The sequence below is a fragment of the Cornus florida genome, unplaced genomic scaffold (assembly GCF_030987335.1).
Source record: "Cornus florida cultivar Cherokee Brave unplaced genomic scaffold, ASM3098733v1 CherokeeBrave_3.0.0_Hap2_Chr06, whole genome shotgun sequence".
In the NCBI taxonomy this organism is placed as follows: Eukaryota; Viridiplantae; Streptophyta; class Magnoliopsida; order Cornales; family Cornaceae; genus Cornus; species Cornus florida.
This window is the reverse complement of record NW_026775576.1, coordinates 86,752,271-86,770,315: the sequence shown is the minus strand read 5'-3', so window position 1 is coordinate 86,770,315 and position 18,045 is coordinate 86,752,271. Positions and strand designations below refer to the sequence as shown.

The window sequence follows — 18,045 nt, the reverse complement described above, 5'->3', positions numbered from 1 at the left end:
CAAATTGAAAAATGTCCTTATTTATTAAATTTGAAAAATATAGGTTTTTTTTAAATATTTATATATATATAAAATTGGGGGATTTTTGCCATTTACCCTTTAATTAAAAAAAAAAAAAATTGAAAACAAAAGCTGCAAAAGGCCAAAATAATAACAATAATAACAACAAAAATTATTTTGGGTCATGTTGCTGGACTTTGGGAATAGATATTTGGGCCAAAATTTAAAAGACAACATTCGACAAATCTGACAGGCCCATCAAAACTTCCTCGATAACCGACACGGCTTCCATTAGCTACACCTCTGTCTCCTCGATCCCTTTCCCGGCGAGACCCTATACTCAACTCTGTCCCTCTTTCAGATAGATAGAGAGAACATTTTATATAGAGAGAGATTTTAGAGAGATAAATTGAAGGGGCACCATGCGCACTCGAGCGAGTAATCGCCAGAAGTCAACTAGGGCTAAGAAATTGGCTCAGAATTCGAATCAACCGGACGTTGAATCGAGCATCTCCGATCAAAACGCAATGTTGAAGTTGGGAAATAAAGATCGGGAATTGGCAGCGTCAGAAGGTCCGGCACAGCCAGTAGTGACCGGGAAGGAAATAAAGCAAGAAATCGAAGTTCTGAATGCAAATTCTTCTGTGACCAAGGGTTTGGTGAGTGGTGGCGGAGAGGAGGTTGTGGCGAATACGGCGGTGGAATTGAATATTAAGGAGGAAGTGGTTGTGGAAGTGCAGAATGTGGAGAGTGCAATGGAAGAGAGAGGAACGAAGGAGGATGAGCAGATTGAGGGCGGACCTGATGAGAATGGTAATGCAAATGAGGAAGATGATATAGAAAAGGGTGAACTGAATGTTGAGTGCGCAGGTAATGTTGATGGCTCTCAATTGGGTATTGTCCCAGGTATTGAAATGGCTTCGCATTAGTGTGTTTTTTTTTGTTTGTTTGTTTTTATTTTTTATTTTTTTAAAAAAGTTCCCATTAGTACATAATTAATGTGTTTGAAGTTTCATTTGAGTTGAATTGAATTGGATCATTATAAACCAACTTTATACTACAAGCTGGATTGAGTATATAATTACTTAATGATTGCAATGGATTTAATTTATGACATTATTATCAATGATGTTTTTTAGTTGAGGACTGAAATCCCATAACTCTTATGGACAGGGATGCTTTTGAAAGATTATTTCATGCATAGTTTGACAATCCACATTGAATGAGTTTTCTATTAGGAGTGTTACAAGATTTGCACAACAGTCACATAGTTGAGCTGTTGAGCAATAGTCCTTTTCAAGATTTGCACAATACTCACATAGTTGTACGTGGAAGGCTGGAATGTTCTTATATTGAGGGTTATATTCTCTATGTAAAAGGGCGTTGCATGAGTTTTTTTTTTTTCTTCTAGTTTTTGTTTGCTGTTGCTCATGGAAGTTCTAGATTTGCTCTCTTTTAATATTCTTTTCCTATTTTGCTTGTGAAGATTGTTTTATTTTTGGCTATCAAGAATGGACAAGTCTATAAGAAATTTGTATCTGTATCATGTCTATATCGGATACCTATTCTCACATGCTTATGGAGACATTCCATAATGACTATCACACCACCAGATCTGATGCGAGTTTTGCTTTTCGAAGTTTTCAAAAAACAAAAAAAAAAAAAAAAAAATTTGAAAACACCTGGTCTAACTAACATTGCTTCAAACTTATATTACTTTAGTCAAGCATCTGACCAATTCTATTATACAACTTAAGCACCTGGTCTTATCCTATCTCTTTACCTCATTCGTTTCTCTTACATGTATCTAGATTTGTGCGTATTTTCTCCACTGGTGAGGTTTCTCGCATCTATTTGTATTATTTGTGAATTGTATGGAATTCTTTGTTGACAACCTTCATGACCAGCAATGCTAACAAAAATCACATGTTACAGTTTCAGAATGGAATGCAGTGGAAGAAGTAACTGCTGTTACTCAAACTGAGACACTTGGGCACAATAACAATGTTCTTCCTGTCAATGAAGGTAATGATGGGGAAGGAGAGGTTGAGCAGAGTGGAAATGATGAAGAATATAACGAGGATAGTGAGAAAGATAATGAGGGGGACCAAAAAGAAGATGAAGACGGTTCTGTATTTTTCCATGTTCCCCTTACTGACAGAAAGAAACAAAAGGATTTAGAAATTTTTATTGGAAGACTGAATAAGGGGGCCGTTGAGGATGATCTGATTAAAGTGTTTGGGCAGTTTGGGGAAATAAAAGCCGCAAGGATAGTAAGGAACTCAACTACAAATAAGAGCAGAGGATTTGCATTTATTCGATATGCAACTATTGAGCAAGCCAAGAATGCTCTCTCTTTGTTGAAGGACGGAATTGAGGTTTTAAATGTTAACTTTTGAATGTCATATATATGCGTGTATGTGTGTGTTTGGTCTTTTGACGAAACAATAAATATATATGATGTTTTAAATGTTAATCCAAGATAGCAATTACATGGTCTTTTATTCTGCAAGGTGGGAGGCAAGCGTGTTAAGATATCAGCAAGCCAGGACAATGACACGCTTTGCGTGGGAAACATTTGTAAAACATGGACAAAAAGCCGTGTAAGCTTTAATAGGATGAGCTTCTCTAATCCATCTCTTACTGGGCATGTCACAATGCACACACACACAATGTGAATGTTTGAATCTTCATCATCTTCTCCAATTTCTTCTCTATCAAAGTTACTGCATGATGTGCCTCCCATTGCCTAACACTATTTTTCCCCCTAAAGGTGTTGAATACATTGAAAAGCTATGGAATTGAACATATTGAGGAGATACATGTGCCAGATGATCCAAAGAAGGAAGGGAATATTAAAGGTTTTGCTCTTTTGGAATTCAGCACCCATTCTGATGCAATGTCAGCGTTCCAACGACTAAGAAAGCCAGATGCTGTTTTTGGCTGTAACAGAAGTGCTAAGGTTGCTTTTGCACAAACCCCAATGCCTCACAGTGAGGATGTTATGTCTCAGGTTAGGAATCCGATTTCGTTCTTGCTTATTGAAAGTCATAATTGAATAAAATATAGAGACAACAAAAATTCACTCTCTTTTCTGATGATGCATCATGTAAAATGTGAATATGTGGATATCGAAATAAAATTATTTCTGGGTGCAAATTATTGCCTGGGAGGGCCTTGGCCCCTAAAAGTACACCATTATGAAAATGAAAATATGGATCTCTCTTTCTGAGCTGATCCGTATATTCCTTACCGTAATGCGGGATTATCAGTAGGTGAATGGTAATGCTAATTTTTTTTTTTTTTTTTTTGCATAAACAAGATTTTATGAGGAACCAATTGGTATCACAATTTGTATAAAATCATTTTCATGCTAATTTAATAGCGTATGTATGTGTGTGTATATATATATATTGTAATCCTGTTCTATTGGCTGTTGTTACTAAAGTATATATAAATATATTTGTGTTTTATAAGGATTTTTTTTATAGAAAAATGTCATGTGTTCAGAAAAGAATTGTAGTTGAAATGGGGACTGTTTCGTGTTATGTCGTTTTAATTGATTAGGTTTGGTGGAGTGACGCCAGCATTCATTCAACTAAATAAATTAGTTCCTCGCTTCATCCCATTCTCCTTCACTTGACATTTCGTTGGTCCTCTCTCTCTCCCTCCATGCTCCATCTCCAGTAATAGCTCTCAGCTCTCATTTTCTTTGTTTGTTGCAAGCACAAGCACAAGTGCAAGAAGGAAGGAATTCCTGAAACACTAAAAAAGAAGCGCCTCAACAAAGGAAGGCTGTTCGGCTCAAATGGAGCCTGGACTGGGGGCACAAAATGAGAGAACTACAATAAACAAGATAAGAGAGAACTCAGTAGGAAGGAACTCCTGAAACAATAGAAAGGAAAGTGGTGCGGAGTATAAGGATCGGAGCCATGAGTATCGGATGCATTTGCGGGGAATAAGGATCAGAAAACATTGATATTGAGAAATAAACTGTGGTTTTGGTCCCGATTCTCCGTACCCCCTTACCAGGATAAGCATGGAGAGGGAAAATGTAACAAAAAGAACTTTAAAAATAAAAATAAAAATGAGGAAGCACAAACACAAACACAAGCAAAAGAACTAGCAACAAGGAAATCACAAGAAAATACGTTATTCCCGAAAGCGAGTTTGCCATTAACCGTAGCGGCACCATCTGCTAAATTTTTTTTCCCCCCTTTAATGCATTTACCCCGCTGAACCCGGGGTTTTTGATGCATACAAGTATTTTTGTTGGAACGTTGATCCTTAACTAATGAAATGCTTAGAGTGTTTCCATTACCTGATAAAACTATCTTGTCAGTATCTTTTCCTCGTGTTCGGCTATATTTTTTGGTCAATCTTTGAGCATATTTACTCTAATCAAAAGCAGGTGTCCCAACCATGGTTATCAAAATCGCGATTTTGGGTCGTATAATCGCACGATTCTAAGATCCAACGTGCCCAAATCGATCCGAATCGCATAGAAATCGTAGCTTGTGCAGAATCGTGGGAATCATTGGGAGCGATTCTAAATTACTCCATATTTGTGGTCTTGTTTTTTGTAGAAGAAGCCCTAGATTAATTACAGTTCCTTCTCTTGCGCGACCACAAAGCAGCTCGGATGAAGAGATAAGATGCCCAAGGAAAAAAAAGGAGAAAAAAAAAATAGTTGCTAGGGTTTAGGGTGAAGAAGAAGAAGAAGAAGAAGAAGAAGAAGCAGAGGAGGAGGAGAAAGAGGGAACAAGATCAAGACTAAGAGAGCTTACCTGAGAAAGACGAGAGGAGCTGCCGCTGATCTTTTGGGTCTCGGCTGATTTTGCAGACTTGTACCAGAGAGATAGACAAGAGATGTATAATTGACCTAAAATATGTGAACTTACTATAATACCCTTCTTGATATATTAGAGGCACTATGTTATGTAGCAGGGTCAATTATAACTATTATGTAACCAATCATATTTTAACCAGCAAAGGGAAATAAAATAATTAAAATTATGAATCTGTTTGGTAGAATCTTACGATTCACGATCCGATTCTACGATTCCGATTCTACGAAGTCCAAAACGATTCCACGTAGAATCCCGACTTTAACAACCTTGTCCCAACAATTAGAATTGATCTTTTGGTTTACCCGTGGTTTTGTTTGCTCTGACTTTGCCGCTCACTTCTAGAATTGTTTTGTTACTTGTGGGCCTGTGGCACAGATGAGCAAGATGCACTCAACCCTAGTGGGTTAGAGACTCTAGAGGGCATTAAGAAATATCCGTATCTTTTAGTGTCTTTTTTTTCCTTCTTCTTTTTCTTCTTTCGATGTTGTTATTGTTGTTGTGAGAAGGTTATTGTATCATCATCATTAGATCTTCTTAATGAATATTGGGTACAGAATTTGCATTTAGTAATTATGTAAGCCAACATATATTCTGTTTTGCCATATTCACCAGGCATTAGTGAGTTTATTGTGATGCCTTTATGGACTTATGGACGACTTCTGTTTCAGCTTCAGATTTGAGTTTTGGGGCTTAGAGCACTGAATTATGTGCATTTTCTTGTATGTGTGGCTACATTTTTGGAAATACAATGATGAATTTGTTGAAAAAACATGTTGGTTTTGTAAGCATGACAGTTGCATTCTGTACCTGCAGAACTTATTGCTGCAAATACATTTCACTTAACAAAAAAAAAAAATGATTTACTTACCAAATATTCTTAAGTGCAAATACTACTTGAAGTTATTTCATTTCATCCTCTGGAGTGTAAAAATGACAAGATCACATTTCTTTTTGAAGGTTAAAACAGTATACGTGGAAGGCATGACTGATGCTTGGAATGAGGAGAAGTTAAAAGAGATTTGTAAAAAATATGGTGAAATCGTGAAAGTTAAGCTATCTCGGAGCCTAAGCACCAAGCGCAAAGATTTTAAGCGCAAAGATTTTGGGTTTATTGCTTTCACTTCTCAAGAAAGTGCTCTGGCCTGCGTGGAGGGGATCAATAATGATTGTATTGGAGAAGGAGAAGTCAAGGTAATAAATTGGTTTACTAAATTGTTTTTGTTGTTCTTGGAGCAGTTGTCTTAAGTGTCGTACTTTGTCTCAGGTTAAAGCCAGCATTGCAAAGCCTCAATTTAAGGGTCGGCTTCAAAATCAGGGTTTTCGTGGGGGATTCAAGGTTGAGAAAATGATTGAAGTGGCCCCATCAAAAGAAGAGAGTGAAAACGCAAAAGAAGCTGGATCATCAGAGATGAAAGGTCATGTAGAGCCTAAAGGGGCGAAAAGAAAGGGGAAAAAGGTGGAGGAAGAAAAAGAGAAGACTCCTTCCAAGTCAAAAATTGGAGGAGGTCAGCCAAACAAACACCAAAGTTTCACTGAAGGTCAATTTGATGGAGCAGCATCCACATTGAAAAGAAAACATCGTAAGAGAAAGAGTATACCTTTAAGGACTGATGGTTTTGATAATAGAGGCACTAAACATAGTAACAGGAAGAGGCCATCAAAGAAATCAAGAGGTACTTCTACACTTCTATTGTCTAAATTTGTTATCTATTTAACAACCTTTATACAAGAAGCTATAGAATGATCCGTGTGCTGACTAATGTAGGCAACATTAGCAGAAAGCAAGACGATAATTTCAGGCACCCAAAGAGAGACCCTCGTAAAAGAAAAGGGCCAGACAGTGGTGCAGATTCTGTTGCATTTAGAAATTCGTATACACAGGGATATGGTGCATCCGTGGCTAATCACCATGGTCAATCCTCCAGTGCAGTATCTGGATCCAAAAGGCGTTACACTGATATGGTAAATCACATTTTTTTTTTGCCACACTGCACAAATTTGGGCATTTCATGGTTTGATCACAAGAAATGGTGCTTTTCAGGAGCCCCATGCTGGATATCTTGAGCCCGTTGTTGCAAAGAAAAGCCGACCTCTTTATTCAGGATATGTTGAACCTGCTGTTGGAACACAGGGACGACTTCATTCGGAATACCTTCAACCTGCTATTGGAGCACAATGGCAACCTCATGCAGGATACGTTCAACCCACTGTTGGAACACAAGGAAAAAGTCCTGCTGGTTACTTTCAACCTGCTGTTGGGACACAAGGCCGATCTTATACAGGATACTTCAGACCTACTGTTAGAACACAAGGCCAACCTCATACCAGCTACCTTGGACCTGTGGTTGGAACACAAAACCGACCCCATGCAGGATACCTTGAATCTACTGGTCGAACACAAGGCCAATCTCATGGTGGATATCTTGAACCTGCTGTTGTAACACAAAACCGATCATATGCTGCAGGATACCTTGAACCTGCTGGTGGAATACATGGTTTAGATCCATATGACCCTAGGTTGAGAAGGTCTTATATATATTAATTTTTTTCTATATTTCATTTTGAGGCTTTACATATATAATATAAATATATACACATAAATATTTAACTTGGTTGATATGCATAACAATTCTGCTGTCAACAGAGCATCTGGACATGATGGCCAAGGTAGTGCTGGCTCTGCTTACGGGGGAGGTAGTATCTCCATCTTCTTTTATCTCACTCTTTTTTGTTTTTCCCCACCAACCCCATCCCAAAGAATGGGAAAGAATCAAGTACTAAGGGCCTGGTTGGTTCAATTTTCTGAGAACTTAAAAGAACTGGAAAATAGAAAACAGTTTGAAATTTTGATTCATTGAAAGTTTTTTGAAAACCGACTTAGAAAAAGGCCCGAGTTCTGAGAATTGTTTCTTGTAGTTCTCTGAAAACTATTTAATGTTTTGAGAGTTCTTGAAACTTTTTTTTAGACAACCGAACAATACTGGCTCAAACCCTTTACCTGGCAATTTTTTGTTAATGGCAGGTATTTCTGTCCTTCCTAGTCGTCTTTGCATCTATATCTTATCCCTGAAAGTTATCTTCCTTCTACGCACCAATTATTTTTAAACTTATAACTACATGTTTAGAATGATGTCTTGAAAAGGAATATTTAATAAATTAAGAAAAGAGACAAACCAACTGCTACAAATACCTTTGTAGATGACATGGAACGAGATTATACCAACGTTGAGCAACTTCAGGCTTACAGCAGCTTCGTTTCTCTAGATTATAGTTTTCAATGGTCGTAGGAGAAGTTCCCAGGTTTTTATCATCTACAGACATTTAGTCTAAACCGAAGTTTTATTTAGATTATACAAATAAGAAGTATGTGCTCTTTTTATGTTATAATTGATGAGAAGAAGTGTATGGCTTTTATGATGTACGGCGACACCAATTCTTTTTGCCACCAGGAATGGTGAACGGTTATGAGGATGGTGTTAATTTGGACAAGAACTCTTGTTATGTTCTTGGGTTTTTTAGTTGGGTTTTATATCTTATTATTAGTGTTCGTTTTGGATGATTTTTAGTATCCCATTGGCAGGTAGTTGCTTCTTCAATCTTTGGGGTGTTATTGTTTAGTGTGACTGGAACTAAGGGCTTTTTTTAAGCACTTGAGAGTTTTTAACATTATTAGTGCTTTTGGCTTTGACTGATAATTGTGTCTTTACTGTTGGATCAGCTCTTCCAACTTCATACATTCCAAATTACACGAGCTATGCCGGATACAAGGTCCTCCCTCCCTCCTCTGTCTCTCTCCTGTTTACCTTGTTTTCAAATTATTTCTTTAACTACAAGCACACGTGTGCTCACCTGCACACACACGTATTAATAATCTTCTGGGGCAAACAGCTCATAAAGCACTGGATTTTTGGTTGTCTGAGACCCTTCATCGGGGCACTTGAGAAGTACCTGTTTTTCGTTATGCTTGCATAAGATTATTATCAAAAGTGTAGCAGTAAATCTTTTTTTTTTTTTTTTTTTTTTTTTTTCTTGCTCTTAACCAAAGTTTACTTCCAGCCTTCCCTTGAAGTACTTCTAGACCAACCTGCTCGTGCTCATTTGTAACTCCTTGTCACGCTATTCACTTGCCATTTCTTGCAGGGTAATAGTACTGTCAGTGGATATTATCAAAGCAGCCAAGCATACCTGTCTCGAAGGACATACTAGTAAACGGTTGCTGGAAAGACTTAAAAGGCAGTTCAGGATCCTCTACCTTATTATGTTCTTTGAAGGGTGTAGTCCCTATTTTTTTTGGAGGGGGGTTATGGAGGAGGGGCTTTAGGATATGTGCTCAGGTTAGCCAGCAATGGCCAATTTTCTTACAATATTACAACAAAAATAATTAGTAGTCCTTTTATTATTATTTTTTTGGGACTCCCTGTAAACACTAGAAAAAAAAATATATGTTTTTGCTTGTAATGTTATTTGATTTTCTTGTTCATCAAGTGATTGTAATTATAAATGTAATATGTGGTTATACAAGATGGACAAGATCGTTGGAAAGGTTTTAATCTTTCTAATTCATGGGGAGCATTTGATGGATTTGACTTGATGTTTAATACTTCAATGTTTTTTTTAATTTTTTTTTAAAAAAAGGCAATCTAGACTCCATGAAAACCGCAATAGATTTTTCTTGTCTTTCTTCTCAATTCTCATTCTTCTTCAAATGTGCTATAATATCCATCTATTTCGGTATTATTTGTGATATTATTTTTGTACAGTAGGATATTTCTCTCCATGTACATAAATTTGAATAAAATAGATTGGATGTATATTGCTGTGTAATGTGAATAGTTGATTGCATTTCTCCTGAGCTGTAATATTCGAAAAGCTGAATCCGAACTAGAGAGAGAGCTGTGGGTACTTTCCCCTTGAAACCTGAGAGAATCTCTAGTTCCTTCCTTTCTGCAATGTATGGTAGAATATATTTGGTGTAACGGCTGTAACAGTTGCATTTATAAATTAACACGAAACCAGATGGCACAAACATCAGAGATTCAAAATGTTTATCATGCAATTGAAGTTTAAAGAGCATTTTCCTTCCATCCACCGTCAAACCTAAAACAATAGTGTAACACATGACATATATCTATATATTGAATTTCCCAAAAATACGATATATATTTGCAGTGATATCTAAATATCACATTCAAGATATATTTTCAAACTAAAATTCTTCACTGCAAGTAAAAACCTATTTACATCTCAAACCCACTGTACTGTATCAGAATTGTCTCTCCTATAATACCTATTTAATTATTTAGAATTTCTATTTTTAACTCAAAAAAAAAAAAAATCGTTCAGAGATCTGTCAAGGGGGAGAGACCTTTTGAGAAGTTACTCGACATTGGCACTGGTTGCTTCCATCAGCCCGTTGCGAATCTGGTCACCAATATCCCTGACATGACCAGGACCATGGGGTAGGAAAACTGTAGTATTCTTCGATGAGTTCCCGAGATCTTTGATGGTGTCAAAGTACTGGGTGATCAAGATGAGATCCATCACCTCCTTGGCTGAGGTGCCTTCCACCTTGTCAGAGAAGTTCAAGATGTTCTCTCTCAGTCCATCTGTTATTGCCTGCCTCTGCCTGGCCACACCAACCCCGCCTAGGTACTTGGCTTCAGCTTCAGCTTCTGCCTTTTTCACCTGGAGTATCTTGTCTGCCTCCCCCTTGTATACACTAGCAAGCTGGAGCCTCTGAGCTGTAAACAAAATCAACATTGCATTGTTCAGTTGCAGATAAGCTAAAGGAACAGTCAAAAGCCTTTAGAGTAATAAAAAAAATGTAAATAACATGAGAATATCACAATATTAGGAAATCTAAAGCATGAGTGAAAAAACTGGTTTTACAGTTTAATGGGAAAATCGCATATAACTCTATGAATTTTTCGATTCAGATTTAATTTTTTCCCACCGGGAGAATCTTGTCAATTAATGCAGGAGCACAAGGGCACATATCATGGACCTGGACAATCCACAAAACCATTTCAGATCATAATGAAACGGAGGAGGAGAGGGTGAATAATAGTAGATTGAGCAACCAATTGAAAACTGATGAAAAGATTAGGCACGACACTTCAAAATTCCTCACCTACACTCCTTAAATGACCGTTCTAATGTAAAAGCAAAAAGAAAAGAATGGTGAAATAATGCTTTCTAACAAATAGCATTATTTCATACTGTACTTCCAACGATCTATAATTACATAGACTCAGATTGCAGCAAAAGAATTGAAAAGGAAAAAAAGTTCCCTCACCTACAACTCCTTAAATGACTGTTCTAATGTAAAAGCAAAAAGACAAGAATGGTGAAATAATGCTTTCTGACAAATAGCATTATTTCATACTGTACTTCCACCGATCTATAATTACATACTCTCATATTGCAGCAAAAGAATTGAAAAGAAAAAAAAATATGACTTTTTTTCCTTGTGTTATACAAGGTAAACATGAGATTCCTTGTTGACAATTCAGCTCTCCCCTGTATCCTCATTTCACTGAGATATGAAGTCTACCCAAAAGTAACTCACCTCAAGTATCATAAATTCCACCATGAGTAGTAAAACATCTTCAATGGATTTATGAACTTAACAGATTTATTAAAATAATTTTTCCATGCGATACAATGTAACAACAACAATGAATAGTTACATGAGTTACAAACATCCTAACTTTGGCTCCTGAAAATGGTCACTAAAATTGAAAGTCCATCCCCGACATATTATATTCTATCATAAAATTCATGTCTGATGCTAACTGGAATGCAGAATAAACTAATAGTTTGTACCTGAATCTCAAAACATATTGCTCTGCTTTAAATAACATAAATCAGAAAGTTCAAAATGTTAAATGTCAAAACCTGCATTTATCTCATTCATCGCTTTACGCACAGCGGTATCAGGAATTATGTCAACCATCAATATGTGCTCAATGTTGTATCCATACGCTCCCATCACCTGATAAACGCAACATTTTAGACAAGATACATTGAGTTGCAAAAACACCAAGTTCAGCCATAAAAAGCCAACATAGAAAACATGTTTCAGCAAGAAGTAACATAAAACTAATTGGCGAAAAAAATGTAATGGTACTAGCAGAATAACAGCTTGATAAAAAATGTCAGTTCTTTAAACTCACTTGAGCATCAATTTCATAAATATATCTTTCATCACAATAAATAACAAAGCATCGTACTAAAAAATAAAAAAATGTGATTAATAATTCATAAAATGGCTATAAAGTTCACATGCACCATGAAATAACTCAAAAAATAAAAATAGAAAAATGTACACTAAATAAACATTACCTTTATTTCGTTATGGTTTGAAATTCAATCATAAAAAGGTTTGTTTTCAGAAAGCTATGTATTATGATTCTATGAAAACAGTTATTTGTTTTCGAAATTCTTGGGAATTTACTTCATCAAGCACAACTATCAAGCAATTCAAAGAAGTATGGAAAGACCTGATAAAGAAAATAGAAAAGCAAAAACTGTGAATAATTTTGCTTTTAACTTTCAGCAGTACAACTCCCTTCCTCAAATAGTAGGAAGATGGCATGTTTTGATCTCATAACCTCTTAAACCAAAAGATTTAACAATTTTAATGAACTTTATTCAACCTAAAAGATTCTTTATCAAGAGTTTCAGTACTCTTAGAACCATAAATCAATAGAACTTGATGGGAAAATTTGATTATTTGATGATCAAATACCATTACCACAAAATTTCCAACCTTGAGCTAAGTAGATTTAGTTAGTTCAGCAATGAAACCATCCCAATTATTAGACACTCTCTCTCAATTTCCAACCTTGAGCTAAGTAGAATTTAGTTAGTTCAGATATGAAACCATTCCAATTATTAGACCTTCTCTCCTCCCACCACCCAACCACAAAAAAATATATATATATATTTTTTTCACTCTAAAATTTGGTAGTTTTAAGTTGGAATTGTGTTTTCAAAAGATTTTCAGATAAAGGGCAGCTTCACAATATTGGGTAACCTTTAAATACATCTCTTCAGTGAAATTGTAACCCAAACTGCACAACTTATATTTACGGCTCGCTAGGAGGTCTCTCAGGGAATCAAAACTTTCCAAAATTCATTACGCAAAGTCAGAAAAACACTCAGGGAGTGAAAATCATTATACTGTCCCTATACAAAATGAAGTGCATCACTAACAATTAAGTGCAACCCAGATTGAGAATTGGAACTAGATCATTTTATCAATTAATAAATAAGCTCCACCTAACCAGGAATAAAAAAATTAAATCTGCTTATAGAATGGGAAGAAAAATCAACACCCTCCAAAGAGATCTTGTAAAATAAATAATGATTAATAACAAAAAAGTAAAGCAAGATTTTTTTTTTTTTTTTTCTTAAATGAGGTGATTTCATTCCACAAAAGATAGGCATTCAGTACATATAAGCAACTGAGGATATACCCTCAAAACATCAAACCAGCAAGTAAACTGAAAAGTTCCACTTCCAAAACACATGGAAGATAAAAAACAGAAAAATGGATAAGCCTAGGACCCAAAAAAACACAAGTAAAGCATGATTAATTTAATATATATTTGAAAAACATACGCTGCTCCTAACAAAAGAACAGGTTTAGGCTAATCTATAACATAACCTCAGTCGTTAATAAAGAACCCTTACTGGAAGGCTGTATTACTGAGTCCCTTTATGTGCCTATTCCTTTGTATGTACACCTTCCACAAAGATTCTTTATCACACAAAATATTCAACAAAATTCCAAGTATAGAAATTGTCCCTAAGCTTCAGCTTTGGGACTAACTTTGCCAACTTGTAAGTGATTAGTGATTTTTAAAAGCTAAATCATCATATACCAAAGAAAAGTGTGCAGCTATCCACCATATAGCTTTGCCATTGACAAGAAGAGAGAATCAATGAAAATATCTTTCCATATAGTTTTGCCATTGACAACAAGATAAAATCAATGAAAATATCGCTCTCATTAGTGCAGACAATGGAATGGAATAAAACAAGTAGGCAATTAAATCCATAACATTCCACTAGAAATGAAAACATTGATTAAGCAGATCAAGTTTACCTTCTCAAGTTCCAACAAGACAGTTTTAGCAACATCACCCTTTTGCTCAAAGAGCTCGTCCAAAGACATTCTTGGAACATGGGCACGAACCACTAAGAAAACAATTTAGACAGTGTTAGGCCATGGAATAAAAATAAGGAAAAGGAAAGTATGTGTATAAATATATACACTGTCTAAGAAGGCAGAAGGATTTCGAATCATAGAACCTACCATCAAAAACGTAAGCCTGAATCTGCTCTTTGGGGTTTTGCAACTCATAAAATGCATCATCGGCATTTTCTTTGATCACTCGGTATTGAATTGAGCAAAGCATTTGCACAAAGACATTATCCTGCAGAATAGAGGATCATTTACTTCAGGCAGAAAGAAAATGCTACACCTCAAAATTAATGCTTTGAACTAAAAAGGCCAAATCATCAATTAATACGCGCAGTAATCACTACCGGCATCACAATTCCAGGTCCAGGTCACAATCACTTAGGTAAGGGCACCACAGTATTTCCTAATTACATATGAACACACATCTTAATTCATAATTTGAAATGTTGATGCAAAACAATAAAATTGAAATTTTATTGACTGAAAGAATGTGTACAAAACTATGTGTTTTGTATTCTTTCTACAAGAAGAAGTAACCCCTGTTCCCATCTGCTTACAAGTTTCAGATCGGATCAAACAAAGCGGTACGAAAATCCCCGTATGCCTGATGAGAGGTTGTAGATACAAACTTTAGGACATAGGGTTAATTGCCATGGAGTAAAAGCTTGAAACCCGATCTTTGCAGAGGCAGATCAGATAGATGAGGGGTTCTTTGATAGACATCTGCGTATCTATAGATACTCCTAGATACAACTCCAGTTTTCTTGTGAAGGAAATGCTCCTTCTACAGACATGAGCTAGGGCAGTCCTCTGGAACTCCTATAACATGTGCCAAATATAGCAAGACTGCATCTGTTTAAATAATCCAATTAACATTAACACATTTTCCATGTGGTAAGACTCTTATCCCTTAATTGAATCCGTCCATCAAAACCCACTTTATAATTTCTAATAGACTAATCAAAGGTAAAAGTTTAACTCTGACTAGATCAACAATGATTAAGGCACTAGTTATCATTCAATGCCTACATGATAGCTTTGACTATACCAGATGATCAAGTGCTTTTTCTCTCTTAGAAAATCATAATAATTAATACTCGCAAAGGGTAAAATGATATCACACCCCAACTGTTTCTTGACTCCTCTATCATGTTCATAAGCCCTCAACCAAATGAACACAAACATTTGACTTAAGTTTCTAGCAGGCTGTAAGCCTTATACAACTGATTTTGGAAGAACCAACAGCGTAAAATACACAACACTAAGAGCTAAATAATTCAAAAACTTTTAAATTTCAAAGCACTACAAAGACCATGGCAAAGCCATAAACAACATGGGTCGAAGGTGAGGATTAAGGTACTATATGACTAGAATAAGTATATAGCTCTTGAAAGACAAGGATGGTGCGCAATACCAAATAGTCTCTTCTTCGGATAAGACTATGTTGAATTGGGTTGGTTTGTGATTTTTTGCAACTTATTTGTTGCATTGAAAGAAAATATTGCTTGTTGCAATACCAGTTTATTTACATAATTTAATATATAAGGATAAAGGTCCATGCAGACACAGAAAACAGAGTTCAACAACAGATAATGAAGAAAGCCACAACTAGCAGGATAATAAGAACCATGGAAATACTGTACAACTTATTGGACTCAAAAAAATAAAATGAGTGCAGTTAACCAGCTAAAATCTTGATGAGAGTATTCTTAGTTCCTAAAATATGAGATTTATTTATCAATTTTTATGTGTTGAGAGGAAAGGAAATGCCCTATCCTTTTGTGAAAATAGACTATTTAAGGTTACAAGCTGGGCCTAACAATGTCTAGCAGTCCTAAGATATATTCCAAGCCCTCACAAAGTTGATGCAAATGGTGAAGGTTGGACAGTGTTATCAAAAGCCCAAGGGCACTAAGGCGCTAGAGGTCCTTTGGAGCCTAGGACCAATGTGGGGTGTGCGCCTGAGTGAAGCGAGGCACAAAAGTGAAAAATTAATTACTATTGAAGAATATTCATATTCCTAAAAAAAAAATCCTACATCAACCCACAAACTCTACCTCCTTGAAAGTTACTATGATGATTTTAGCTTCAGAAACAAGATCTTTAAATACATTTGATCTTAACTAAGGAAAGTCAATATGATGATTTCAGCTTCAGACCACATTTTTACCACACTTCATCTTAAGTAAGCTGCCAACATTCAGAAGATACATACACATATATTTCCAATGGCTTCAAGTGTATGTTCAGCCCTAGCATGAATTTGTTGATTTATTACATATTAATCACATGGCTCAAATATGGATAAACAACAAGGTAATAATGAGCAACTTTAAATCAATGGAATGTCAATAAATGTGAATAAATGTAAACACATGTAACACCCGGCATCAAATCAAGTTTCAAGACTGACTTTCCCTCTTTCTATTCACTCCTATTTGATATTTCCTAACTACAACCATTATTCTGTGAGGGTGGGATATCAGTTCATGATCCAATATTTCAAAGCAAAAGGAACACAAATGCAACGTATAAAATAAGGAAAACAACTCAGATCCTTCAGTACAATTTCCAACTTACAAACTTCAAAAATGATCTTCTTAAAAAGGGCTATGCAGAAGATGGCTCAACCAAGATAACCCTACAGAAAGGACCTAAGTTTATCAATACCCAGTTGGAGTTAAATTCCTGTGAATTTAAAATTTTAAGCCCTAATTCTTTTCCTTCCCTTTCAACTTTATCATCCCAAGTAGTGTCACTCGTCCACCAAAACATTAAAAATTTATTAATCGACCAACAATCATCCAGGGACATATCCATACTTCAACTGTTTCCATGACATCCCAATGAAATTGAATATGCTCACAGAAAGCTTTCTGGTACTACTCAATTACTTAAAACATAGTAAAACCCTACTAATAATTTTTTTCGTTTGCTAATTCAATTATACATATTCTTCTACGCTTCAAAATTAATCGCCAAATACCCACAAAAAGGGGAAAACAATTATTCTAAAAGTACAATGATAATTGATAGGATCGCAAACAAGATCAAGAAATTTTTTTTTTTTTTTGAATGAAAACACTATACTAGTATGGATACAGGCAAAAAAATATCAAGATAATAAGATCGAAATCATTGCAGAAAATCACACACACAAAAAAAAAAAAAAAAAGCGAAATAGGATTTATGCAATTCGAGAGAGAGAAAACCTTGGTTTTGGTCTCGATGCGGACGTCGAGAGAGTTCATCCTAGTGGAGAGAACGCCGGAGAGGCATTCGCCTGTGAATATGTTGAAAAAATGGAAGCCAGGCTGAGCCAGTTTCTCGAAACGACCCCACCGCTCTATCACACCTACGCTGGCTTGATCGACGCACCCACAGAAGAAACAGCACGTATTCCCCATATTTTCTCTCTCTAAAATCTCTCCGTTTTCTCTCTCTAGGTATTTGAAGAAGATGGGCAGAGGACAGTCGTCTATATATAATATACCTATACCCCACACCGCCTTCGCGGCATCTCGGAGGACACTCAGATGCAGTATTTTACGTGGACTTGGTTGTATATTTTTTTATGCCACCTCAGCGAAAAAAAAGAGTGTTAAAAAGGCACTTTTCTATAAATTTATATTTTAAACTTTTGTTTTTTTTTCTTTTTTAAATTGTCTTTCTATACATATATATACTATATATGATTTGGTTGGCAAATATTAAATGATATATATATAAAAAGGAAAGTAGTTGATTGTATATGTAGATACTCAACTTATATATATACAGGTGTGTGAGGGGAGAAAAGAAAAAAAAAAAAAAAAAGAGGGGAGAAAAAAAAATTAGGTGTTTATATATATATATATATATATATATCTAGGAGAGAGAGAAAAAAAAGAGTTAAAAGGACACTTTTATTTTATAAATTTATATTTTAAATATCCTATATTATAAAAAATATTCAATTAATTGACATATAATTTTAGAAATCCT

The 18,045-nt window shown here is 35.6% G+C and overlaps 2 protein-coding genes across 4 annotated transcripts; one reads left to right on the top strand and one right to left on the bottom strand.

The window, feature by feature from the left end:
* Positions 1 to 281: 281 nt before the first annotated feature.
* On the top strand, positions 282 to 9,330 carry LOC132312588 (uncharacterized). 3 transcript variants are annotated; one of them, XM_059811008.1, is made up of 11 exons: positions 282 to 906; positions 1,936 to 2,378; positions 2,514 to 2,603; positions 2,774 to 3,013; positions 5,808 to 6,041; positions 6,115 to 6,523; positions 6,616 to 6,812; positions 6,892 to 7,367; positions 7,495 to 7,544; positions 8,569 to 8,618; positions 8,991 to 9,330. In XM_059811008.1, the coding sequence occupies exons 1-11, from the start codon at positions 423 to 425 to the stop codon at positions 9,054 to 9,056; spliced, it is 2,739 nt and encodes a 912-aa protein (XP_059666991.1). In that variant the 5' UTR covers positions 282 to 422; the 3' UTR covers positions 9,057 to 9,330. The 3 variants fall into 3 exon arrangements, with proteins under 3 accessions (XP_059666991.1, XP_059666992.1, XP_059666990.1); XM_059811009.1 differs by having other exon boundaries at positions 283 to 870; positions 6,892 to 7,376; XM_059811007.1 differs by having other exon boundaries at positions 283 to 906; positions 6,892 to 7,376.
* A 631-nt stretch (positions 9,331 to 9,961) lies between these two features.
* On the bottom strand, positions 9,962 to 17,520 carry LOC132312589 (hypersensitive-induced response protein 4-like). The gene is made up of 5 exons (XM_059811011.1): positions 17,274 to 17,520; positions 14,173 to 14,293; positions 13,963 to 14,054; positions 11,748 to 11,844; positions 9,962 to 10,591 (listed from the first exon to the last, which is right to left on the bottom strand). Exons 1-5 carry the CDS (start codon positions 17,466 to 17,468, stop codon positions 10,227 to 10,229), a joined length of 870 nt encoding a protein of 289 aa, XP_059666994.1. The 5' UTR covers positions 17,469 to 17,520; the 3' UTR covers positions 9,962 to 10,226.
* Positions 17,521 to 18,045: the final 525 nt, after the last annotated feature.